The sequence below is a fragment of the Heteronotia binoei genome, chromosome 17 (assembly GCF_032191835.1).
Source record: "Heteronotia binoei isolate CCM8104 ecotype False Entrance Well chromosome 17, APGP_CSIRO_Hbin_v1, whole genome shotgun sequence".
Taxonomy (NCBI): domain Eukaryota; kingdom Metazoa; phylum Chordata; class Lepidosauria; order Squamata; family Gekkonidae; genus Heteronotia; species Heteronotia binoei.
This window is the reverse complement of record NC_083239.1, coordinates 7,664,588-7,681,542: the sequence shown is the minus strand read 5'-3', so window position 1 is coordinate 7,681,542 and position 16,955 is coordinate 7,664,588. Positions and strand designations below refer to the sequence as shown.

General features: G+C 46.4%; 1 protein-coding gene across 1 annotated transcript; it reads left to right on the top strand.

The window, feature by feature from the left end:
* The first annotated feature begins 650 nt into the window (after positions 1 to 650).
* LOC132586095 (trophoblast glycoprotein-like) lies at positions 651 to 3,953 on the top strand. The gene is made up of 2 exons (XM_060258041.1): positions 651 to 956; positions 3,037 to 3,953. Exons 1-2 carry the CDS (start codon positions 679 to 681, stop codon positions 3,872 to 3,874), a joined length of 1,116 nt encoding a protein of 371 aa, XP_060114024.1. The 5' UTR covers positions 651 to 678; the 3' UTR covers positions 3,875 to 3,953.
* The last annotated feature ends 13,002 nt before the right edge of the window (positions 3,954 to 16,955 follow it).

Below are 16,955 nucleotides of genomic sequence, written 5' to 3'. Positions count from 1 at the left end.
GATCCAACATGGCTTCTCTTATGTTCTTATGTGACACAGAGTGTTGGACTGGATGGGCCACTGGCCTGATCCAACATGGCTTCTCTTATGTTCTTATGTGACCCAGAGTGTTGGACCGGATGGGCCATTGGCCTGATCCAACATGACTTCTCTTATGTTCTTATGAATAGGTAATACTGACTAGCACTTGAACCAAAGTGCCCAGCTGATATTATAATGGTATCCTGTTTAATGGTGCATTAGGTGCCATGTCCATCAGAAAAACAGCAAAGACAGGCCACCCCTTTATAAGGGAGGAGTTCCTACATATGGGAGGGTCTCTGAGAAAGTTTCAGAAGGCTTGAGATGCTGAGGGAGCAGAGAAGGAAAAGAGCAGTGTGTGTGTGTGTGTGTGTGTGTGTGTGTGTGCGTGCGCTGAGTGACCTGTCCAAGCCTCAGAGGACATGTAGAGCCCTGTATGGGAGATTTGTTTTAGTCCCCTTTGCCCCTCCTTGGTTCCTTGATGCCCCTCCCCCCCAATTTATAATCTTCTGATGTAGTTTTGTTTGGTCTATCATGGGACAAAGTTTTATACACACACACACACACACATTTCCCCTTAATGGAGCAGTATTGCAGATTCTGATGAATCATTTCTTCCCTCAGCAGGAATTCTTTGCAATTGGAGGCATCTGGGAAATGACCCTCCAGGACCCCGCTGGTGCTGTTTTGAGCTCCTGGGGTCTCCTCTTCGTGCTTCTTGCCCCTCTGCCCTGCCATCTGTGCCCATTCCCCTGTGAGTGCTCAGAACCAGCCCGTACCGTGAAGTGTGTTCAGAAGGAGCTGACAGTTATCCCATTTGGCATTCCAGGATATACCTGCAACCTCTTTATAACCAGGAACCAGATAACTCGCATTGGTAGCCAGGACTTCCAGGGGCTGCGCAGTCTGGTTACGCTCTCCCTGGCAAACAACAGGTAAAGCGTTCTGGAAACAGGGAATTGGGGATGGCTGTGTGTGTGTGTGTACAAATTATTTCCATCTCAACGGGGCAGCCGGGAAACGCAAAGGGATGAACTGAAACAAAATGTTGATTTCATCCTTTTAAAACTTCTGCTTTTGAGAGCTCCAACTAGTGTAGCGGTTACAGTGTTGGATCAGGATCTGGGAGGCCCAGATCCAAACCCCGCTTTGCTACGGAAGCTTGCTGGGTTGTGTGACATTCATCCATTCAAGCGCTGTACAATCTGTGCTCTCTTGCCTTTCATGTGGGCATGCGGGCATTGCCATGGTAACAAGCTTGCCTGTGCTGGCAGCAAAGGCTCTGGACTGATGCCCTCTCAAATTCCTGCCAGTGGGAAGAATTGCATAGAGGTCTACAGCACATCCCGTTTTGAAGACCCTTCTGACCTCCAGTGATCTTTTGACCTCCCGCTGCATTGCCTGGGGCAGCTGCAGCAAGTCCCGTGTAGGTTCAGATTCGTTTGGTTGGCTTTCTTAGGTGCATGCAGGAGGTGTCTGGGGAAAGGCGGCTGCTTTTCTGACGCATGGCCTGTGTTTATTTCTGCATTGTATCGATACCCTGCTTTGAGAGAGATTTCTCCAAAGTGACTCACAGTAATGAAACGGAGGCCCTGCTGACGTGCTCGCAAACTCAAAACGGAAAGGCAGGGCAAAGGAGAAGAATGACAGAAGAGAATGGATTTATACCTTGCCCTTCGCTCAGAGTCTCAAATTTGCTGTTATTCCAAAGCAGCAGCAAAGCCCAGCAAAAGCTTTTGTAACTACCCTAAGGGAAACGGGCAAGGTCCCTGGACGTTAGGGCAAGGCAGTTTCAGCGTGGATCTATCTTCCGTGAGTTTGCCTAACCTTGGACCCATAGCCAGGATTTTAAAAGCTGAGGGGCATGTAGAAGAAGAAGAAGAAGATATTGGATTTATATCCCGCCCTCCACTCCGAAGAGTCTCAGAGCGGCTCACAATCTCCTTTCCCTTCCTCCCCCACAACAGTCACCCTGTGAGGTAGTGAAGATATTGGATTTATATCCCGCCCTCCACTCCGAAGAGTCTCAGAGCGGCTCACAATCTCCTTTCCCTTCCTCCCCCACAACAGACACCCTGTGAGGTGGGTGGGGCTGGAGAGGGCTCTCACAGCAGCTGCCCTTTCAAGGACAACCTCTGCCAGAGCTATGGCTGACCCAAGGCCATTCCAGCAGGTGCAAGTGGAGGAGTGGGGAATCAAACCCGGTTCTCCCAGATAAGAGTCCGCACACTTAACCACTACACCAAACTGGCTCTCCTAGAAAAGTTGGGGGGCACTTAGTGTCTCCTCTACTCTGTTCACCGCTACCATTACTCAGGGTGCATGACCTGCCCACCCAGCCACCGCCACTGCTCGAGGGGCCACAGGGGTGAAAGCTGAGAGGCCAGGGGTTGCCCCTTCGGTGGGCCCTTTAAATGTTGTGGGGGGGGGGGACAGCAGCTGCTCCTGGGTACCCCTCCTGTGCAATTTAAATTGTGGGGGAGGGAGGGGCAGACCCCAGACTCTCAGTTTTCACCCCAAGATGGTGGCAGGGAAAGGGGGGGAGGGTAGGTTGGGGGGGGCACCAAACAGGAAGTCAGGGGGCAGGGCCCCACAGGCTCCCTGTAGCTACAGGCCTGCCTAACCCCCTTTGGTAGAGTTCCATTAGGTAATTCTGTTTTGTGTGAAGAGCACCCTGTCTTCTGTTCTGAATGGACTGCCTGTCAAGCTCTTGGGTGTCCGCAACTTCTTATGGGAAAGAGAGAAAGTTCTCTCCATCTGGATTTTCCCCACCAAGCACAATTCTGTAACACCCCCCACAGTTACCAGAACAATATGTAGCAGTATAAACATGGCCACATGAAAGATGTCTAAAAGGTCTACAGTAAGAGGGACGGAGCTCAGAGCCATTGCTCTGTGTTCCTTGAGTGCTGCTGTGGATTGGTCTCCAGTACCCAAAGGGACTTCTGCAGGATGGATTTTTGCATGGGGAGGTTTTTTTTAACTATTGAAGACTGGTCTGTTTTATCTCTCCAGGATCAGCACGGTGGACTCCCAGGCATTCTGCAACCTCCAAAGCCTACATTACCTGGATCTGAGTAACAACCTCCTATTTACTGTTCACCCTGATGCTTTCAATGCCACGGCTAACTCTATTCAGGAGCTAAATCTTAGCCATTCTCTGTACAACTCTTCTGCTATCCACTCCGTGGAGACAGCTCTTACCCAAGGAGGCTTCCAGAACCTCTCCAGGCTAGAGTTGACCAGCAATGAGATTGTATACTTGCCACCAGGCATGTTCTCTAGCCTTCACAAGCTCAGGCACCTGGACGTGCGGAACAACTCCTTGGTGGACATTAAGAATTCCACTTTTTCTGGCCTTAACCTCAAGTTCCTTGACCTAACCTTGAATGCCTTCAAGACTCTGAGGCGAGAAGCACTGTCTGTGTTCCGGAGGCAGCCACACCTCCGTATTTTCCTCAAGGACAATCCTTTTGTGTGCAATTGTGACATTGAGGAGCTGGTGAGCTGGTTGAACCAAAGCTGGCAGGTGGCTGATGTGGACAAACTGGCCTGTGTCTTCCCTCAGGAACTGCAGAACACCTCCTTGTTGGACCAGGCAGGGTCAGAGTTGGAGTGCCACTCCAGCCAAGCTGGAGAAAATGTTTTTCAGACTTCATATGCCGCCTTGGGCGTGGCCCTTGGAGTCATCGGTGTCATTTTCCTCTTTGTGCTTTATCTAAACCATAAAGGTATCAAGATGTGGGTGAACAGCAAGAGACATACTTGCCAGAACTCGCTGGAAGAGTCTCACTATCGTTATGAGAGAGATTATGATCGCCATATTGCACAAGTGTTGGCGTTGGACATATAACACTTCTCTTGGTGATTGTTTTGCATTGGGAGGGGGTCTTGTTTCTGTTAGGGAATCTGACAAACTCCGTCTGTCCTTACAACAACAAAGTCTGCCTTTTTCACAGCAAAATGCCAGGCCTTACAAGGAGCCGCAGTTAAGGTTCTTGATTCAAAGTTGAGGAACCTCAGATGAATGTATGATGCCACCTTACACATAGTCAGACCAAGTACATATGGCCTAGGACCTGCCTACCTTAGGGACCGTCTCTTCCCATATGTTCCCCAGAGAGTACTGCGATCTGGCTCTCAAAATCTCCTTGTAATCCCTGGGCCAAAGGATGCCCGGTTGAAGTCAACCAGGGACAGGGCCTTTTCAATCACAGCCCCTTGCTGGTGGAACCAGTTACCAGAAAAGGTCAGGGCCCTGCGGGATATTGGACAGTTCCGCAGGGCCTATAAGACAGTCCTCTTCCGGTTGGCCTATAACTGACCAGTACCAAAATACTGAAGGAAGTCTATAGATAGCACATTGTTGGATTGATGTATTGATTTTAATGTTTTAATTATGTATATTGCTATTGTATTTTAAAATTTGAATTTTACTGTTAGAACCTTTATGTTGTGAGCCACCCTGAGCCCGCTTCGGTGGTGTAGGGTGGGATATAAATCAAATCAATAAAATAAAATAAATAAAAACATCTAGTTCAATGTTGTTTACTGTGACTGGCAGTAACTCTCCACGACCTGGTTAGGAAAGACCTTTCTCTGCCCATCTGGTCCTGAGATGCTTTTAATGGAGATGCTGAGGACTGAACCTGGGACCTTCTGCTCACAGAGCAGAAGCTTTACCCCTGAGCCATAGCCCTTCTCCAGTCTCATTGTATAGTCCTCACACCTAAGCGTTCTGCAGACTTCAACCTTTTAGATTCTCCCAGTGCACAGGAATGAAATAATCCATCCAAATTCTCAAGTGCCAGATTTTTAGGCTTGTTGGAGACCAGGTGCTGGGGATTTTTCCCATCTGACTTTCAAGATCAGTGAAGAGGGCATTTTCCCCTTGGTTCTGTGGACCAATGGTTTATCTTGTTTGTTCTTGGAAAACTCTGGTGCTTATGCATGGAAGGTTGTCATAGCCAACGCAGCCAAGAGTCTTACAGCACCTTGAAGGCTAACATTAATTGTATGAGAATTGGTGCATTCATGGTATTGAAGTCGGTATGTGTTTCTTCTTCAGGTGAATGTTTCAGGCATGGCCAAATAACTGGAAGGAAAGGGAACATAGCATGCCATCAGTGTGGTGTAGTGGTTAGAGTGCTGAACTAGGACCTGGGAGACCTAGGTTTGAATCCTCACTTGTCCCATGGAAGATTGCTTGGGCAGCCTTGGGCCATTAACACCTTCTCAGCCTAATCTATCTCATGGAGTTGTTCTGATGATAAAATGGAGGAGAGAACATTGTAAGATGTTTGAATCCCCATTGGGGAGAAAGGCTGGGTATAAATTAAAAAAAAATAAAATAAAGATAACATGCTGGATTAGACCAGTGGTCCTTCTAGTCTACTGTCCTGTTTTACACAGTTGCTAATGAGATGCCCCAGGAAGGTGGGCTCATTGGCCAAGGAATTCCCTATTGTTGCTCCCCCCCACACCCCTTTCCCCAGAAAGATCAGAAAGGGCGGCACTAATTGTGAAGGTTCTGGCTGTGTTTAAAGAGACAGTTTTTGTCTCTCCTCTCACTTCCTCCTGCTTGGCCTAGACGGCAGCCCTTTCTTTTCAGGTGTGTTTAGACCTCCTTCAGACCTGATTCAGCCATTCAGCAGAATCTCTTTGTTCTATGAATGTGTCACTTCATAATTCAAGTGTGAGAATCCCTTCTTGAAATGCTGCACCGTGCCCAAACCTTCCTGAACACAGAGAACAAGCATGTTGAGCAGAAGCTTTTTTTTCTTTTTTCTTGCTTGGGTGTATTCTTTGCTGCTTTTCATTTCTTTGTTTTACACCTTCTGTTAAGCTCCAGGGCTTTAAGGGGGGCGGGAAATCACCCAGGCATCGAGCGACCATGTTCACATAAAACTTTTCTAAAGTGCCGCATTTTAAAAAGCCAGCCTGTTTTACGTGTCTTATAAACACTGCCATGGGCAGAGAAGGAGGGGAGTGGCTTCATGACTGTCACAGTGGCCAGACAATCAGTATTCTGAACACATGGCTTCAGAAACTGGCTGTTCCCGAGCTCAGTTCTCAGAGGAAGATTTGCGCAGAAGAGGATGCATGATTTGTGGATGCTATGCAAATTGGGGTTCCCAGTTTTGCGGATTGCAGCAATCTTGTAGAGATCAATGATCCCCCTCATGGTGTAGACCAGGCATTGCCATCTTCAACTTGAGGGTTTTGTCCTCCATCCTTTAGATATCGGGGTGCTAAGGAAGCTCCAGGGGCCCCAGAAATTGGCATCTGAGGTGTCTTGTTATTTGTTATAGAGAGCCAGTTTGGTGTAGTGGTTAAGTGTGCAGACTCTTATCTGGGAGAACCGGGTTTGATTCCCCACTCCTCCACTTGCAGCTGCTAGAATGGCCTTGGGTCAGGCATAGCTCTCTTATCTTGGAGAACCGGGTTTGATTCCCCACTTCTCCACTTGCAGCTGCTGGAATGGCCTTGGGTCAGCCATAGCTCTGGCAGAGGTTGTCCTTGAAAGGGCAGCTGCTGTGAGAGCCCTCTCCAGCCCCACCCACCTCACAGGGTGCCTGTTGTGGGGGAGGAAGGGAAAGGAGATTGTGAGCCGCTCTGAGACTCTTCGGAGTGGAGGGCGGGATATAAATCCAATATCTTCATCTACCTCACAGGGTGTCTGTTGTGGGGGAGGAAGGGAAAGGAGATTGTGAGCCGCTCTGAGACTCTTTGGAGTGGAGGGCGGGATATAAATCCAATATCTCCATCTACCTCACAGGGTGCCTGTTGTGGGGGAGGAAGGGAAAGGAGATTGTGAGCTGCTCTGAGACTCTTCGGGGTGGAGGGCGGGATATAAATCCAATATCTCCATCTACCTCACAGGGTGTCTGTTGTGGGGGAGGAAGGGAAAGGAGATTGTGAGCTGCTCTGAGACTCTTCGGGGTGGAGGGCGGGATATAAATCCAATATCTTCATCTACCTCACAGGGTGTCTGTTGTGGGGGAGGAAGGGAAAGGAGATTGTGAGCTGCTCTGAGACTCTTCGGGGTGGAGGGCGGGATATAAATCCAATATCTCCATCTACCTCACAGGGTGTCTGTTGTGGGGGAGGAAGGGAAAGGAGATTGTGAGCCGCTCTGAGACTCTTCGGGGTGGAGGGCGGGATATAAATCCAATATCTCCATCTACCTCACAGGGTGCCTGTTGTGGGGGAGGAAGGGAAAGGAGATTGTGAGCCGCTCTGAGACTCTTCGGAGTGGAGGGCGGGATATAAATCCAATATCTTCATCTACCTCACAGGGTGTCTGTTGTGGGGGAGGAAGGTAAAGAAGATTGTGAGCCGCTCTGAGACTCTTCGGGGTGGAGGGCGGGATATAAATCCAATATCTTCATCTACCTCACAGGGTGTCTGTTGTGGGGGAGTAAGGTAAAGGAGATTGTGAGCCGCTCTGAGACTCTTCGGGGTGGAGGGCAGGATATAAATCCAATATCTTCATCTACCTCACAGGGTGTCCGTTGTGGGGGAGGGGAAGGTAAAGGAGATTGTGAGCCGCTCTGAGGCTCTTCGGAGTGGAGGGCGGGATATAAATCCAATATCATCATCTTCATCTTCATCATCATCATCATCATCATCTTCTTCTTCTTCTTCTTCTTCTTCTTCTTCTTCTTCTTCTTCTTCTTCTTCTTCTTCTTCTTCTTGTCACTGAGAGGTGATGAGCTGGACATTTGGCAAGTACTGCTCCTTGAGCAAAGTTTCACTAGAAACAGTGCCTGACAGGCCAAGCTTCCAGTCTGGGATAGAGGCCCCAAAATACTTGGGGTTGGATGAGGTGCTCAAATTATGTGAGAGAGAGAGAGAACCAGCCATGTTATTTTATTGGCTGACCTTGCTGGCAGAACAGCCTCTTAAGTTACCAATTTACAGCAGCGTTGATGGTCTTAAATGGTTCCAGCCTGCTGTAAATAAGTGTGTGGGATCCATTAATTCCAGGCTTTGTGTGATGGAAGATTGACACAAGGACAGCTTTCTCAAAAGAGAGAAGGGATGTGGGAAACATTTGCAGTACTGTAACCCAGATCACCCCCTGTTGGGTTTCAACAGTTTGTCTTCAAGGGAGCCTGTGAGATTTTGCAGATCAAAGGCTGACATATGCAGATTAAAGACTGCCTTCTCATGCCACAAGGATTTGGGAGTAAATATCTCTGTGCATAAATGTATGTCGTCAAGATGTGCAAAAATATTTAGGAAGTTAAAATAGGAGTTTTAAAACCTTTTGCCAACATGCTCAGCTACTGAGTAAATCAGTTAGGGAACTGAAGCCAGAAGCTTTCTTGGAGAAATATTCTGGTAAATGTTTGTGGGGGAAAAGGTAGTCCCCTGTGCAAGTACCAGTCATAGAATCATAGAGTTGGAAGGGACCTCCAGGGTCATTTCTGACTCTGGAGTGACGTCGCATCACAACATTTTCATGGCAAATTTTTTTACGGTGTGGTTTGCCATTGCCTTCCCCAGTCAGCTACACTTTCCCTGCAGCAAGCTGGGTGCTCATTTTACCGACCTCGGAAGGATGGGAGGCTGAGTCAACCTTGAGCTGGCTACCTGAACCCAGCTTCCAACAGGATTGAACTCAGGTCATGAGCAGAGCTTGGACTGCAGTACTGCAGCTTACCACTCTGAGCCACGGGGCTCTTACTGTTTGTGGAAAGATGATCTTTCACTTCCTCAGCCTGTTAACTGTGGAGACCATTTTTTCATCCCCATCTGTATTATGGATCACCAAGATCTTGAAAGCAATTTTTCAGTCCTGGGGGGTGGGGCGTGCCTGTCTTACCGGGCAGGAGTATCTCCATCACATATAGCAAATCCCTTTTGCATACAATAAATGACTGCTGTAATGATTGGTGTTCCTACCATCTTGCAGTGTTAACTTTATGAAGGGAACTGACACATCTGTAGAAACAATGGAAATATGCATATTACACATATATCTTACATCATAAATATGCAATAATGGAAATAAGACTCACAGATTAATTCTGTTTACTCTAAAATACATAATAAAACTCTTTCCATGCTGTTTTGCAGAGTCCTAAATCAAAATTTAGAATATATTTGTATATATTTTGTACTAGAGAAGAACTCCCCTCGTCACAATTTAAAAAACAAACCTTACATAAGTCTTCAACATAGCCACATTCTACATTAATCTCAAACTGATCTAGCTGCACGCTCATTTTACAGTTGATGTATGTTAGGAGATTTGTATGCAATATGAATATATTGATTGTTTTCACAGATGTGTTATTTTCTTTGATACAGATTGTCAAAACGGCTGGGGAACACCAGTCCACCCAGCAGAATCTCTGTGTGTGCATTTCTTTGGAGGGTTTTTACTGCTGGTTTTTATGCCATTTCCTTTGAAGATGCTGGGCTCTTATGAATTGACTAGTTCGTATGTGCCCAGTCCCTTTGAAAGAGGTGGGATTGGGATAATGGAGGAGCAGGCACTGTTGTTAGGCCATGTGCTCAGGGCACCACTATGGGGTTAGGATACCACTAAGCCATTTCCTTCTAGCCGGTGGAGCTAGGGTTGCCAAGTCCAATTCAAGAAATATCTGGGGACTTTGGGGGTGGAGCCAGGAGACTTTGGGGGTGGAGCCAGGAGTAGGGTTGCCAAGTCCAATTCAAGACATATCTGGGGACTTTGGGGGTGGAGCCAGGAGACATTAGGGGCGGAGCCAAGATCAAGGCTGTGACAAGCATCACTGAACTCCAAAGGGAGTTCTGGCCATCACATTTAAAGGGACGGCACACCTTTTCAATGCCTTCCTTCCATAGGAAATAATGGATAGGGGCAGCTTCTTTTGGGGCTCATAGAATTGGACCCCCTGGTCCAATCTTTTTGAAACTTGGAGGGTATTTTGGGGAGAGGCACTAGATGCTATACTGAAAATTTGGTGCCCCTACCCCAAAAAACAGCCCCCCCCCCAGAGCCCCAGATACCCGTGGATCAATTCTCCATGGTTTTCTATGGGAATAAATCTCCATAGGGAATAACAGAGTTCCCAGCAGACATTTCCCTCCCCTTCCCCTGCTTTCTGACGACCCTGAAGCGGGGGGAGGGTCTCCAAACCGGGGGATCCCCTGCCCCCACCTGGGGATTGGCAACTCTAGGTGGAGCTGCAAGAAGAAGCAACGGGACTGGCTTGCTATTGCTGCCTGATCCAATGCAAGCCTTTGATGGGCTGATCACTTGGGACAGCAACATTCTGTGAACCAGCCCTGTGGAAGAGGTTGTTGTCTCCTGACGGCTTGTTCTTGGGTAAACCACTGGATTTCACTACCTTTTGAAATGTGTGGCATATGTAGTGTTACCAGCTTTTAGGTAGGGCCTGGAGTTCTGGAATTATTATTAGTCTTTAGGCTACATCGTTCATTCTCCCTGGAGGGAATGGCAGCTTCAGAGGGGAGAGTCTATGCTATACCGTAGAGCAGTAGAAGGGGAAGTCCTACAGTGACATCACACATCCCCTGAGCTCTCTCCCTACCCCAAATTCTATTCTTCCCGGCACCGTGTCCAAATCTTCAGGAACTTCCCAAGCTGGAGCTGGGAACCCCAAGCACATATGTTAAGACCGTTGATGGAACCAAGCAAGGAAGTTTTGGTGTTTGGATCCAGGCTGATCTAAGCTGAATGTTGGGGCTAAACCATCTGAAACCACTGAAGGAGGGTGAGAAGGAGGTTCATTTTTATCACAATGACTGCAGTCAGTCCACACAACAGATCTGACTGTGGCAGGCATGCCTGTAAGATGGTTGTCATAATTGTGCATTCCCTCCCCTCTTCCTTGGTGCACAGAGTGAGACTGAAAACTTCTTGGTTTGGGAAACCTTGAATCAAGCTCCAAAGTTGCCATGAGGTCTGAATATGAAGGCCTGGGCACTTACAGGTTGTTCTCACTGCATTCAGGGGCAAAAAACTTACTGTCCGCCCCCGGACCAAAAGAAGCCAGGTTATGCGTGACAAGATCTAGGGCTTTTTCGGTGGCAGCACCAGAGCTTTGGAATACCCTTCCGGAAACCATAAGGGCCCTGCGGGATGTGTCTGCGTTCCGCAGGGCCTGTAAGACTGAATTGTTCAAGCAGGCCTTCGATGCTTGACGGAAAGACGGCTGCCACCGGACATCACATAGAATGTTGGTGATCGCTGTTCGGAAATTCAATACCGCCTATATTGTATGGATGCAGCACTATAGAATGGTTTTAAAAATTGTAATATGTTTTTAAAAATTGAAATATGTAAATTATGGTTTTATATGTTTTATTGGTTTAACTATATTGACATGATGTTGTGAGCCGCCTTGAGTCCGCTTGCGGAGAGGGCGGGATATAAGTTGAACGTAATAAATAAATAATAAATAAATTCTCAATTTCTGGATTTTAATTCCAGATTAGAATAGGGAGCTAAATTTTGTTTAGAATCATAGAGTTGGAAGGGACCTCCAGGGTCATCTAGTCCAACCCCCTGCACAGTGCAGGAAACTCACAAATAGCTCCCCCTAGTTTAATAAACTATTTAATGTGTTCATTGTTTAAATATTCACAAGTTTATAAAAGATCAAGTTTATAAAAGCTCACATGCTAATCATCAGTTCCACTGCTGTTCCCCCCCCCCCCCCTTAAGTACAATTAACATGGTAGTCCCCGCCCTGAGCCTGCTTCAGCAGGGAGGGCGGGGTATAAATAAAAAAAATATTATTATTATTATTAATGTCCTCTGGAGTCAGCCTTGTGTGCAGACCAGGAACAAAAATGTCAATATTGGGAAAAGTAACAGTTATTTTTCAGTTCAGAGGCTTTTGCTTATGGGGTGGTCAACAGTAGCTCTCCAGATGTTTTTTGCCTACAACTCCCATCAGCCCCAGCCAGCATGGCCAATGGCTGGGGCTGATGGGAGTTGTAGGCAAAAAACATCTGGAGAGCTACCATTGGCCACAATGTTTTCTCCCTATAAACCAGGATTCTAAACTGGTGATGTAACATTTTTAAACAATTAAATTAAAAGGATTTATCAAAGATTTCAGGTTTTCACGGCTGGTAACATCATTAGGGTTTGTAGAATCTTTCGGGATCAAGTGCCGTGTTCTACTGGAGAAAGTTTTCCTTCCAGATGTTTTGTTCTCAGCTGCGGAGAACATCCTCAACGCCACTGCAACACCACTGAGGATGTTCTCCGCAGCTGAGAATGAAACGTCTGGAAGGAAAACTTTCTCCAGTAGAACACGGCACTTGATCCCGAAAGATTCTACAAACCCTAATTAAAAGGATTTGTTTACTGTTTATGGCTCTAAATGTTTAAATCTTTTTTGAGGCCTGGAAAACTGGCAAAGGGTCATCCGCACTCCAGGGTCATCTGTGCCTGCAAAAGATACATTTTACAGCAGAAGTTCTTAATGTATAAAGGCAAATATAACATAGCTGCTGGGTTTGGTCAAGAGGGTTATAGAAGTTCCTTTTGGTTATATAGGTAACACTGATTTTCAGTTCTCTAACGCCCAACTTGATTAGATGAAAATGGCTATCTAACTGTTCCAACATCCAGGACCTTTTTTTTTTTAGCAGAAACGCAATTCTGACTGGCTTGGCATCAGGGGGTGTGGCCTGATATGCAAATGAGTTCCTGCTGGGCTTTTGCTACAAAAATTCCCATGTGAACCAATAGCGATGTTAGGGGTGAATGGCCTCATATGCAAATGAGCTCCTACTGGGCTTTTGCTACAAAAAATGCCCTGCCAACATCATATCTAAACCACAATTTGTTTGTAATGTGAACAAGCCTCACGCACCACATTCTTTTTCTCTTCTCCTTGTTTGGAGCCAGGACTAACGGCTTTCAAGATTGTGTTTGAAGTAGGGTTGCCAATCCCCAGGTGGGGGCAGGGGATCCCCCGGTTTGGAGGCCTTCCCCCCCTTCAGGGTCGTCAGAAAGCGGGGGAAGGGGAGGGAAATGTCTGCTGGGAACTCTGTTATTCCCTATGGAGATTTATTCCCATAGAAAATCATGGAGAATTGATCTGCGGGTATCTGGGGCTCTGGGGGGGGCTCTTTTTTGGGGTAGAGCCACCACATTTTCAGTATAGCATCTAGTGCTTCTCCCCAAAATACCCCCCAAATATCAAAAAGATTGGACCAGGGAGTCCAATTCTATGAGCCCCAAAAGAAGGTGCCCCTATCCTTCATTATTTCCTATGGAAGGAAGGCATTGAAAAGGTGTGCCGTCCCTTGAAATGTGATGGCCAGAACTCCCTTTGGAGTTCAATGATGCTTGTCACAGCCTTGATCTTGGCTCCACCCCTAATGTCTTCTGGCTCCACCCCCAAAGTCTCCTGGCTCCACCCCCAAAGTCCCCAGATATTTCTTGAATTGGACTTGGCAACCCTAGTTTGAAGATTTTCTAATTTCTTTAGATGTCAGACAATTTAACAAATTGGGCCTTGTGTGTGTGTGTGTATTTGTCAACAAAGCAAGGATTTAAAACCATGGCTTAATTCTAATTGAGTGTCCCGGTTTGTGTGCAAGAAACATTAACATCTTTCATTATTCAGTTAAGGGCTGCAGCCCAGGTAGTTAAGAATTCTTCAGAAGCAGGAGAACAGAGGAAAACTTTTGCCTTCTTTGCCTTTCTTCATTGGTGTTTCCCCCAAGCTCTTAATCCTTGAGGATGGAGAATGTGGAATGCCTGTACACCCTTCAATATTTATAGAGGAAAGCGGGTCGAACTCTATTTTCATAACAATGAACACTGCCTGAGAGTCCCCCCTGTGACAGGCCTTTTCTACAGACCGAGGAAACCAACACAGCCTTAAATTATCAACCTTCCCCTCAGTTACCAGTTATTCCCCTCAGTTACCAGTTGCTACCAGGTAGCAAGTCTATAGGCCTTGTTGTCATGAGATAAGTTTTGTGGTGAGCAAATAGAATATGGAGATTGATGAGGCAGGCATAGGGTTGCCAAGTCCAATTCAAGAAATATCTGGGGACTTTGGGGGTGGAGCCAGGAGACTTTGGGGGTGGAGCCAGGAGACTTTGGGGGTGGAGCCAGGAGACTTTGGGGGTGGAGCCAGGAGACATTAGGGGTGGAGCCAAGATCAAGGCTGTGACAAGCATAATTGAACTCCAAAGGGAGTTCTGGCCCTCACATTGAAAGGGACAGCACACCTTTTCAATGCTTTCCTTCCATAGGAAATAGTGAAGGATAGGGGCACCTTCTTTTGGGGCTCATAGAATTCAACCCTTTTGAAACTTGGGGGGTATTTTGGGGAGAGGCACTAGATGCTCTACAGAAAATCTGGATTGGCAACCCTAGGCAGGCATTGTATATTAACACAAGATTTATTTATTTATTTACAAGTTGGTTTCAAAGAACAGATCTCCAGGTAGACAAAGGAGAAACCTAGCCAAGGCGCATTTAACTAATTATGGCATCAGATAGTAGTTTGAATGTTCTTTCAAGCACAAACAGACATTTACTGACTAGTCTGTAGGTTTGATCCTTTCACACAACCCACCCAAACCAGCCTGCCCTTTCCCAAGAGTCAGATTAAACGGTATAATGCTTCCTCCTTATTAGGTACATGCTTTATAACTGGGTACTCTGTTCTCTCTCAGAGATAGAACTTAACCACTCTGCCACACTACCAAGTGGAGCTACACGATACATTGCTCTTTTTCTGAGCCAGACCTTGAACTCTCACTGCTGTCTCCCTCAGACAAAACTGAACTCCTTCTGCACAAGGCAGACCTGAATTGACCTCCTGTCTCCCTTCTGACATTCCATCCTCATTCTGAAAGCTGGTTGAATGCTCCATCAACATTTCCATAGGCCTTGGTGAGTGGGTGTCTTCCCCTTCAGGGCCGGACAGCCTCCTGTCTGCCCCTGCCCCCAATTTTATGTTTTGGAAGGACCTATTTTTATTTATTTATTTAGTTGGTTGGTTTCTTTTCTGCCCTATCCTACGAACAGGCTCAGGGCGGAGTACAACATCTCACAACAATAACATCACAATAATTAATTAATAAAAGGAAAGAAAAGGTCCCCCGTGCAAGCACCAGTTGTTTTCGACTCTGGGGTAAGTCGCATCACGATATTTTCACGGCAGACTTTTTTACGGAGTGGTTTGCCATTGCCTTCCCCAGTCATCTACACTTTCCTCCCAGCAAGCTGGGTACTCATTTTACTGACCTTGGAAGGATGGAAGGCTGAGTCAACCTTGAGCCGGCTACCTGAACCCAGCTTCCACCAGAATCGAACTCAGGTCATGAGCAGAGAGTTCATATCGCAGTACTGCAGTTTTACCACTGCGCCACGGGGCTCCATAATTAATGAAAACAAGTCATTAATACAGTAAAAATCAATTGACAATAAATCATTCACTTTCAACAGGAGACAGCTCTGGCACAACAAAAGCAGAACCAGTGCTACGGCAGTAGGTCTGATAAGAGATGGAATGACACAACATATGCTACCTACAATATGCTGTGTTCGGCCACCAGCCTTTTAGCACTTTAAATGTAAGGAGAATGCTTAAATTAAAAAATCTCCATCCCTTCACCCCTCTCCTCCCTCCCCTCTGTAATTCTACAATGGGTAATCAGCTCTATATAAGTACATGCAAGGTATGAGTTGGCAAATTGTACGCTGCAAAGAGGGTGTTAGTTTTGCTTGCATTTAGCGAAGAATCCTGACAGTATGAGTACCAACCTGCTGCATTTTGGTGTGTTGCCCCCAAGTTACGTTATTATGGGACAGGGAGAAAAGGTTTTCTTCTTTCACTTTCTCCACCCTATGCAAAAATTTATAAACCTTTTTCACATCCTCCTTAGTTTTCTTTTTTTCGGAACTGAAAAATCTCAGGCTCTTCAGCATTTCCTCTGAGGAAAGATGCCCCAACCCCTGCCTCAGCTCAGTCATATCACCTGCCAATATTCTCCCTTTGTTAGTTAGGCAATTATGAAAGATCAGGTATCATTCTGAATCTGTCAGATCCGAAAATCTGAAGTCCAGTTTTGAGAAACCCAAGGCCCCCAGTTTCAGGAGCTAAAAACACAATTGGGGAATAAAAATGTGTAAGATTAAAAACTGGTTGCAGCTGAAGAATGAAGTCCAAAATGCATGATTTATAGCTCAATCCTATGCTGAGCTACTCCAGCTCAAACTCCTTTGATTTCAATGAGTTTAGACCACAGTAACTGCACAGGATTCCACAGCAGGATTGTTGGAAATAATGCAGAAAAAAAAATATTATTTGTACTTTTAGACCCAAGTAAGTATAGAGTTGCCCAGTGGTTTTAACTCTCAACAAGTGTGTGTGTATTACACATCTATGACTGATGGAGAACCAGCCTGTGAAGGTTTTTCTAGCACAGAGATGCACTGCCAAGAAGCGGACAGTCAGTTGTAAAGTGGGGAGTAGGACCACAGCTAGCGTTCCTCACTAGATGGCGCTATTGTATGTTCTAGTGGAATCTGGGGAACGGATTTCCTCATAACTCACAATAAGTCTGTCGGCAGCCCATGTGTCTCTGTGTGTTTTTTAAAATTATTTCAATATATTAAAATACATTAAATAAGAAGTTATCCTCTAAAGGCCAGTAGCATTTGCTTCCAAAGAAAAGGCCAGTGTGGTGTAATACTTGAAGGATAGGGTTGCCAAGTCCAATTCAAGAAATATCTGGGGACTTTGGGAGTGGAACCAGGAGACCTTGGGGGTGGAGCCAGGGGACATTAGGGGTGGAGCCAAAATCAAGGCTGTGACAAGCATAATTGAACTCCAAAGGGAGTTCTGGCCATCACATTGAAAGGGACGGCACACCTTTTCAATGCCTTCCTTCCATAGGAAATAATGAAGGATAGGGGCACCTTCTTTTGGGGCTCA